This window comes from Triticum urartu, chromosome 1 (assembly GCF_003073215.2).
Source record: "Triticum urartu cultivar G1812 chromosome 1, Tu2.1, whole genome shotgun sequence".
Lineage (NCBI taxonomy): Eukaryota > Viridiplantae > Streptophyta > Magnoliopsida > Poales > Poaceae > Triticum > Triticum urartu.
This window is the reverse complement of record NC_053022.1, coordinates 96,243,699-96,252,320: the sequence shown is the minus strand read 5'-3', so window position 1 is coordinate 96,252,320 and position 8,622 is coordinate 96,243,699. Positions and strand designations below refer to the sequence as shown.

Genomic DNA, 8,622 nt, shown 5'->3' with positions numbered 1-8,622 from the left:
AGTTTCATACTTGTTCTAGGTAAAGCGAACGTCAAGCGTGCGTAGAGTTGTATCGGTGGTCGATAGAACTTGAGGGAATATTTGTTCTACCTTTAGCTCCTCGTTGGGTTCGACACTCTTACTTATCGAAAACTGTTGCGATCCCCTATACTTGTGGGTTATCAATAAGTACCAGGAAAATAGAACACATGGTCATGAGACCAGAAAGGTGGCTCTTTGTCCAGCGAAGTTTGAACTAGGTCAGTATTACTGGAGAAAAACCAAGTCTCTGAGCTATCGGGTTTGATATAGTTGTTATCAACGAAATATTTGAAGAAATGCCTAAGTCCTAGCTCATATGTTCTGGTTAGATTTGGTCGGAAGTACCAGATCTATACCGAGACACTAGTGCAAAAGCAAATCAAAGGAGTCAGAAGTGTTGGTGAAACTGTTATGCTTGGAGTGTAAGAGCTAACAAAGATGGTGTCAAAGGGAAACTTTGATAACATGTTAGTCATCTCCATTGGTTTGTCATTAATCACAAAAAAAATTGTGGTATATAAGAGATGCATTTCCACCGCAATCTCTCCCCACTATTTCCTCACTGCCGCTAACTGCCCATGAATCCACCATCACCCCCGCATCTCCAAGCTAAAGGTTGATATAGATGAGGAGGAGGCTACTGAGGCCGCGAAGAATGGCAAGGCCATCATGGTGATCTCCTCCTTCGACTTCCACAACAGCGACAACCTTAATAATATGTGGCAGACCCCCAAAGGGTACAAAAGGGAGGCACCTGGCACCAAATAAGACCAGCATGCGCCCTATGAAGGAGTCTTGGAGGTACATTGCTGAGTTTGAGTTGAAGAAGAAGTAGTGAGAGTTATGCCATGTCTATGTTTAATTATGCTTTATGTTTGATCATGGAGTTTATGTCATGTTGTTTAATCATGGATTTTATGTTTAATTGATTTCAAATGACTTTAAAATAAAGTTGGGAGTTAAGTTTAGGGGATGGACTAGTTTGACATGCAAGCTCTCCATAAGCTAGAAATTATTGAGAGTTAAATCTAGGGAGGTAGATTGGGAGTTAGAGATAAAAGAAGCTCAAGATGTTCTTAGCTATCTTGCCCACTCATCGCCGTAATCTCAAAAGTGTGATTGATGCAAATTTAGAGGTCTTCCACGGTTTCAGTATCATTTCATGCAGATCTTCACAAATCCCCCCTTTTCACATATTCCACCATTTCAGTACCATTTCAAGCAAATAACACATGTCATAAATTATGAATTTAATCAATTTTGAGTGAAAAAAGATTTTGATTGAAAATACAAATTTATTACATAACTAACTTTGACCAAATGCCATCGGTATAGAAATAAGTATGTAAAATGTACTTCCTCCGTTCCTAAATACAAGTTTTTTTTAGAGATTTCAATATGGACTACACACAAATGTATATAAATGTTACAAATGACAATTCTGCTTAAGTGAAACTTGTGAAAATTGGTTGAAATAAGTGAATAAAACAACTAAAAATGAAACTGATTGGATTTTAAACTAGTAAAAGTCTATCCAAGACTAGTATTTCTTAAAAGCTCTTGGCGCAAGTAATTCGAATATATATTAGGAAAACAGTTTTGCTTCATAAGGTATCAATCATTTACATTATCACAAGAAAATAAAATGCATGGGGTTTGGTTTCGGGAGAGAATCTTTGAGTATACATATGCATGCCACTCAGCATTTCTCCTTTTGACAAAAAGTACTTACACATGGTATTTTTCTGAAACATATGCAAAAGATTTACCCCATCAATTAATTTAGTTGAAGAGAATTGCCCTGTTATTTACGAAAAACGGTAAAAACGGATACAAATATTCCACATGTGGACTACTCATAAAGCAAAAAACCTCATAACCGCATGGTCAACCCGACAAACATTTCCAAATTGCAACAATCATGCCGACACTTCTAGATTGCAAAGGAACCCCTGATGAGAACACCTCGGCATAAAATGTATTGCAATACTATGCACTAGTCGCACGAATCACAAAGCACAAATGGAAGTGGCATTTTTCTCCCCTAACTTCAGATGCCATTAAAAATCCGATCTCAAATTGCCAAAGCCAATGTTCAATGCCAAAATTTCCATCAACTCGCAACATTGACCGGCAATTTGGTTGACACAGCCAATTGCCATGCCATGAATAGGTTGCAATACAAGCAAGCTCCAAGAATGTTGCAGCTTACAACAGCAAGATGACCATACTAACACCAGCTAAAGTTGCTTAAATTACAAGGGACCAGTTCATTAATCATCTAACCTCAATTAAATACTAACGAACAATCTCACATGACGCTGCATGCGTTGGCATTCTCCTCGCTGAACATGTAATACGACCCCGGCGCCGCCGACACCGGTGCCGTTGAGTAGTAGTACCCGGCGCCGCCCGTGTAGGCCGCACCGGCCATGGGATGGTAGTACGCGCTGCTCCGGTGCGGGTGCGAGGTGCTGTAGCTCATGGCGTACGGTGGCGGCATGTGCCCTGCACCGGCGCCGCTGCCGTAGTAGCCCGGGTAGCTCATTGCGGTGGCGGGCGGGTAGGGCCCGGCGTCGACGACGGCGGGGGGATTCTGACTGGCATTTCCTGTGGCGGGATTCGCGGGCGCGTCTTGTGGGCTGATCTGCGCTGCTGCACCGGCGCCGCCTCCGCCGTTGGCATTGACATTGCCGTTATTGCCTCCCTTGCCCTTCTTTTTCTTCTTGCCGCCACCGCCGCCACCGGAGGCATTGGCGCTGGGTCCCATGGGCTGCATGCCCTGCGGCGTCATGGCGAAAGGGGCGACCATGCCGGCCCGTCCGTCGTGCGGGTCTCCGGCACCCGGGTTCTTCGGTGGGTCGCCGCCTTCAACCTGGTGAGGCTGCTCGTCGCCGGACGCCTCATCGCACGTGCCCGCGTGGTCGTGATTCTCTGGGACAGAGCCTCCGGCGCCTTCCGCCGTCGGGGCACCCGGCACCGCCGGCTCGGCGGTCTTGTTTTTGTTCTTCTTTTTCTTCTTCTTCTTGCCGCCACCGCCGCCACCACCGCCGCCGTCACCGCCGCCTCCGCTGGCAGGCGGGTTAGCGTCAGAGGGGGGAGGAAGGGGCTCCGGCCACGGCTCGGCGTGCTTGCCGGTCTTGATGAGCTTCTTGACGAGCGCGTCGACGGAGACATTGCCAACGATCACTACCTTGTGCTGCTGGGTGTCTATGTCCGTCTTGTACACACCTGCTCAGTTGATGCAAACAGCGCAACGAAATTAGCAAGAACACACTCTTCTAAATCCCTTACAATTTACATCCCATAAGCACTTTCATGTGCAGAACAAACCTACTAAACACCAATTCAATGCGTTTAGAAGGGGTTCAGTGAGGGAAACAGGGGACCCTCTGCTTTTCCCCTTCATAGTACTGTAAATAATACAGGGGGTACACACATAAAACATCACTTGCAATTTTTTAAACAGTTACATGCTCTTTAGTTTACTGAGCTGAAGTTGAAATCAAAGCCTTTTTGCAGAAAGAAGGAAATAAATCTAATAACACTATCACTGCCTTTCTAGGGAGCTTTCAAAGGATTTGCTGAACATTTTTAACTGTTTTTCTGCCTTGTTTTCTCTTCTTTTTCTTCATCTAAGCATTACTATATTTTTCTTCTTGATCTATGCCTACCTTCTATGGCGTGGAGCACCTTCTTGACCTTCTTCTTGCAGCCCTCACAGTGGATGCTGACCTTCAGAGCCACAGTCTGAAGAAAAACAGCAAAGCCCAAGCCATGGAAACCTCATAAGAATCTTGCAGTGATAAGAAACCCAAAACAAACATAGCAGACAAACGAAGATGATAATATCTTGAAAAATCCTTAACTGCTTACCTGATACATGAGTGGCTGTGTGCCTTCTTCGGCAGCCGCCATGGCTGGGGAGTGAGGAGAACGGAGAGAGGTCACAGGGAAGTGAGGGTGCTTATCAGTGTTGGTGCAAGTGAGGAGGGGAGTGAAGAAGGGTGGAACCAAGAGGCAAGGCGAGCAAAAGGGGGGCAGAACCGAACAAAGTGGCAGAGTTTGGTCCTGGGGAAGGGCATGGCTAAATAGCATCCATCAAGGAGTGGGAGAGGTGACAGTTGCATTGGTTTTGTTTTCCTTTCCCCCCCTTTTTCCCTCCTTTTGTTTTTCGGTTGTGTAGTGGAATGAATGGGTGAGGTAATTGTTCCCCACATCTGGTGGCTAGATGCCCATGTATATGCATGTAGACCAAGGAAAATATTTGTCTTGGGATTCTCCAGTTTTTTTTGTGTGTTTTTTGCAGAAGGTTGTTTAGAAATTTTTATTTTTTTTTAAGTAAGCAAGTGGAGCGGAAATGGTTTGGATTTTTTTACTAATAAGGTACGATACACTTACTTTGTCTAAGGCCTTGTAACGCTATAATGTAACACTAAAATATTTCTTGTATTGTGTTGTGAAAATTTCAAGTAAGTTCTTGTTGATTCAAAGTCTACTCTGGTCTAATTGATGCGACTAAACCATTATTGTAAAAAAAAAGACCATCCATGGTGTTTCTCAACTTGTTCCAGAATAAATTCGTCACCAACATATTGTTCCATCACTCGTCTGTGTTTCAGTACGACAAACAAGTGCAACAACTCATTTGGCGGTTCGATGTGAAAATAATCCATCTTTCTCGATAAGCATAGAAATACATGTGAACAGTGATTATTTATCAAAGAAAAACTAGGGAGTTTCATATTTTATACAGTACTCCCTCCGGCGAAAATCCATCTTTGCACCCGAGCTCATCTGCACCCGTGATGATGAAAAAAATCAAAACAAATACTAGAAAAATTCAAAAAAATCCACTTTTTTGTGCGGTAGAAATTTTGATGCGTGAGGCCCGCTCCAAATTTGAAGTCATTAGAACATATTAGCAGCTCTCAGCAAAAAATACAAATTGGGGGTCTGGAAAAAAGTTTACTGTTTTGGTCCAATTTGTCTATTTTGTTGAGAGCTTCTCAGATGTTCAAATGACTTGAAATTTGGAGCGGGCCTCATGAAGGAAATATGCCCTAGAGGCAATAATAAAGTTATTATTTATTTCTTTATAATCATGATAAAAGGTTTATTATTCATGCTAGAATTGTATTAACCGGAAACATAATACATGTGTGAATACATAGACAAACAAAGTGTCACTAGTATGCCTCTACTTGACTAGCTCGTTAATCAAAGATGGTTATGTTTCCTAACCATGAACAATGAGTTGTTATTTGATTAACGGGATCACATCATTAAGAGAATGATCTGATTGACATGACCCATTCCATTAGCTTAGCACCCGATCGTTTAGTATGTTGCTATTGCTTTCTTCATGACTTATACATGTTCCTGTAACTATGAGATTATGCAACTCCCGTTTACCGGAGGAACACTTTGGGTACTACCAAACATCACAACGTAACTGGATGATTATAAAGGAGTACTACAGGTGTCTCCAAAGGTACATGTTGGGTTGGCGTATTTCGAGATTAGGTTTTGTCACTCCAAATTGTTGGAGAGGTATCTCTGGGCCCTCTCGGTAATGCACATCACATAAGCCTTGCAAGCATTGCAACTAATGAGTTAGTTGTGGGATGATGTATTACAGAACGAGTAAAGAGACTTGCCGGTAACGAGATTGAACTAGGTATTGGATACCGACGATCGAATCTCGGGCAAGTAACATACCGATGACAAAGGGAACAACGTATGTTGTTATGCGGTCTGACCGATAAAGATCTTCGTAGAATATGTAGGAGCCAATATGGGGCATCCAGGTCCCGCTATTGGTTATTGACCGGAGACGTGTCTCGGTCATGTCTACATTGTTCTCGAACCCGTAGGGTCCGCACGCTTAAGGTTACGATGACAGTTATATTATGAGTTTATGCATTTTGATGTACCGAAGGTTGTTCGGAGTCCCGGATGTGATCACGGACAATGACGAGGAGTCTCAAAATGGTCAAGACGTAAAGATTGATATATTGGAAGCCTATGTTTGGATATCGGAAATGTTCCAGGTGAAATCGGGATCTTACCGGAGTACCGGGAGGTTACTGGAACCCCCCGGGAGCTATATGGGCCTTAGTGGGCTTTAGTGGAAAGGAGAAAGGGGCAGCCCAAGGTGGCTGTGCGCCTCCCCCCTTCCCCTAGTCCTATTAGGACTAGGAGAGGTGGCCGGCCCCCTCTCTCTCTTTCCCCCCTCAAGGAGTCCTATTCCAACTAGGATTGGGGGGGAATCCTACTCCCAGAGGGAGTAGGACTCTCCTGGCGCGCCTCCTGTGGCCGGCCAGCCTCCCCCCTCTAATCCTTTATATACTGAGGCAGAGGCACCCCAGAAACACACAAGTTGATCCACGTGATCTATTCCTTAGCCGTGTGCGGTGCCCCCAGCCACCATAGTCCTCGATAATACTGTAGCGGAGTTTAGGCGAAGCCCTGCTGCTGTAGTACATCAAGATCGTCACCACGCCGTCGTGCTGACGGAACTCTTCCCCGACACTTTGCTGGATCGGAGTCCGGGGATCGTCATCGAGCTGAACGTGTGCTCGAACTCGGAGGTGCCGTAGTTTCGGTGCTTGATCGGTTGGATCGTGAAGACGTACGACTACTTCCTCTACGTTGTGTCAACGCTTCCGCAGTCGGTCTGCGTGGGTACGTAGACAGCACTCTCCCCTCTCGTTGCTATGCATCACATGATCTTGCGTGTGCGTAGGAAATTTTTTGAAATTACTACGAAACCCAACACCTCACTCATCAAATTGTCTACCACACAAAAAAAATTGGATTTTTTTGATTTTGTTTTGAATTTTTTACGAATTTGTTTCTAACCAGGTGCAGATGAGCCTGGGCACCGAAACGCCCTACTCTCCTTCCGGTCCTTTTTATTCCGTGTATTAGATTTGTGTCAAGTCAAACTTTACAAAGTTTGACCAAATTTATATTAATAAATATCAACCTCTATAATATCAAATATATATATATATTATGAAACTATATTTCATAATGAATCCTACAATAGTGATTTGGCATTGTGAATATTGATACTTTTTTCTATAAGTTTTGTCAAAGTTGAAATACTTTAATTTCGAACAAAACTTATATGCAAACTTACATGGGGGTTTGCTACACCGCTATGGTAATATGGATGACGACCACTTACAGGTGCACCTTGTTTTGGTAGACGAGAAGGTTGGTTAGTTTGCACTTTTTCTTGATTGTGCTCCATTCTTTAATATTAATGCCTGCTATAGCTTAGATTTATTCGTGTGTCTTCCTTTTTTTAGATTTATTCATGTGTCTTTCATGATAAAATACATGCTGTGTATTGTTTGGGCAAGTTACTTCTCTCCTTTTTTTCTAATGTGTCTATTTATTTGTTTGTTGTTTCAACTTTCAAGCCGGTGGAGGATGTTTGATTTTGTGGAAAACATGTTTTGATTCCATAAACGTGTTTTATGCTTTTTGTGCAGGCCGATGAGGTCCATGTTATGAGTACGATTTGACCACGGGAATAATCTTTAGGTACTGAAGATAATACACATGCCCCTCCCCAATGAGCTTCTGAAACAACACCGGACATTCATCGGCTTGAAACAACAAACAAAGTTGTTTTCACGAATATGCAATGGTGTGTATCAGTCCATTAATAGATAGAGATCATAATAAAGTAGGACTTCCTCCACTATGTATGCTAGATGGTGTAGTCGAGAGTGGCAGTGAGTAGAAGGAGGAGGTTGCTCAGCCCCGATACAGATGGTCTAATTTACAGGGATGATGTTATCTAGGCTGTGGCACCAGCGCGTGCCCAAAGTTTGTCTTCTTGTTGGATGTCTCGAACGAGCTCGACGGCAGAGGGGCACGCGGTATCGAAGATACAAGCATTCTGGTGCTTCCAAATAAGCCAGGCAGTGAGGTTGATGAGGGAACGGAGCCCTTTGTGCAGGCCGGTAGGGATGTCTCCATAGCCTTGTTTCACCAGTTGAAGCAGAGGATGGAGTCATCGGGTGGTGGCTAAATTTCGTGTTTTGACCATTTTTCCAAACCTATTCGAGATCTAACCCTAGTTTGAATTTTTTTCGAGATCTGACCCTTTTGCTACCGCCAGGGACCATGGCGGTAGGGTATAACAGCCTACCGCCAACGACCCTGGCGGTAGGGTTGCATGCCTACCACAAAAAACCTCCTAAGTATTGAACACAGTGCATACTCGTGCCAGCCCGTTTGGCGGTAGCGATGTTTCCTATCGTCAAAGTCTCTGACGGTAGGCTGTTAGACCCTACCGCCATGGACTCTGGCGGTAGCAAAACGGTCAGATCTTGAATTTTTTTCAACCTAGGATCAGATCTCGAATAGGTTTCAGAAAAGGGTCAAAACACGAAATTTTACCTCGGGTGGTGAGCGAATAAGTAAATTTAGCAGTACCGGTAGGTATCGGTTGGAAATCCACCGTCCGCTGTATCATTCAGATTGATGCGTCCAGCACTCCAGCTCAGGTATAAACATGCGATTCAATTTCTTACAGATATACATCATAATACGTGCTGATAAGGCCGACACCAGCTGGCC

At 43.9% G+C, this 8,622-nt stretch overlaps 1 protein-coding gene across 1 annotated transcript; it reads right to left on the bottom strand.

Annotated features, from left to right (window-relative positions):
* Positions 1 to 2,038: 2,038 nt before the first annotated feature.
* LOC125513123 (heavy metal-associated isoprenylated plant protein 35-like) lies at positions 2,039 to 4,138 on the bottom strand. The gene is made up of 3 exons (XM_048678191.1): positions 3,898 to 4,138; positions 3,696 to 3,771; positions 2,039 to 3,252 (listed from the first exon to the last, which is right to left on the bottom strand). The coding sequence occupies exons 1-3, from the start codon at positions 4,117 to 4,119 to the stop codon at positions 2,333 to 2,335; spliced, it is 1,218 nt and encodes a 405-aa protein (XP_048534148.1). The 5' UTR covers positions 4,120 to 4,138; the 3' UTR covers positions 2,039 to 2,332.
* Between the last annotated feature and the right edge of the window lie 4,484 nt (positions 4,139 to 8,622).

What these genes read in the sequence shown, in the direction of transcription:
- LOC125513123 (XM_048678191.1), bottom strand. Translation starts at nt 4,119, where the DNA reads ATGCTATTTAGCCATGCCCTTCCCCAGGACCAAACTCTGCCACTTTGT. An exon ending in CACAGCCACTCATGTATCAG is followed by an intron (nt 3,772 to 3,897) that starts GTAAGCAGTTAA and finishes GTTTTTCTTCAG; the next exon opens with ACTGTGGCTCTGAAGGTCAG. An exon ending in GGTGCTCCACGCCATAGAAG is followed by an intron (nt 3,253 to 3,695) that starts GTAGGCATAGAT and finishes TCAACTGAGCAG; the next exon opens with GTGTGTACAAGACGGACATA.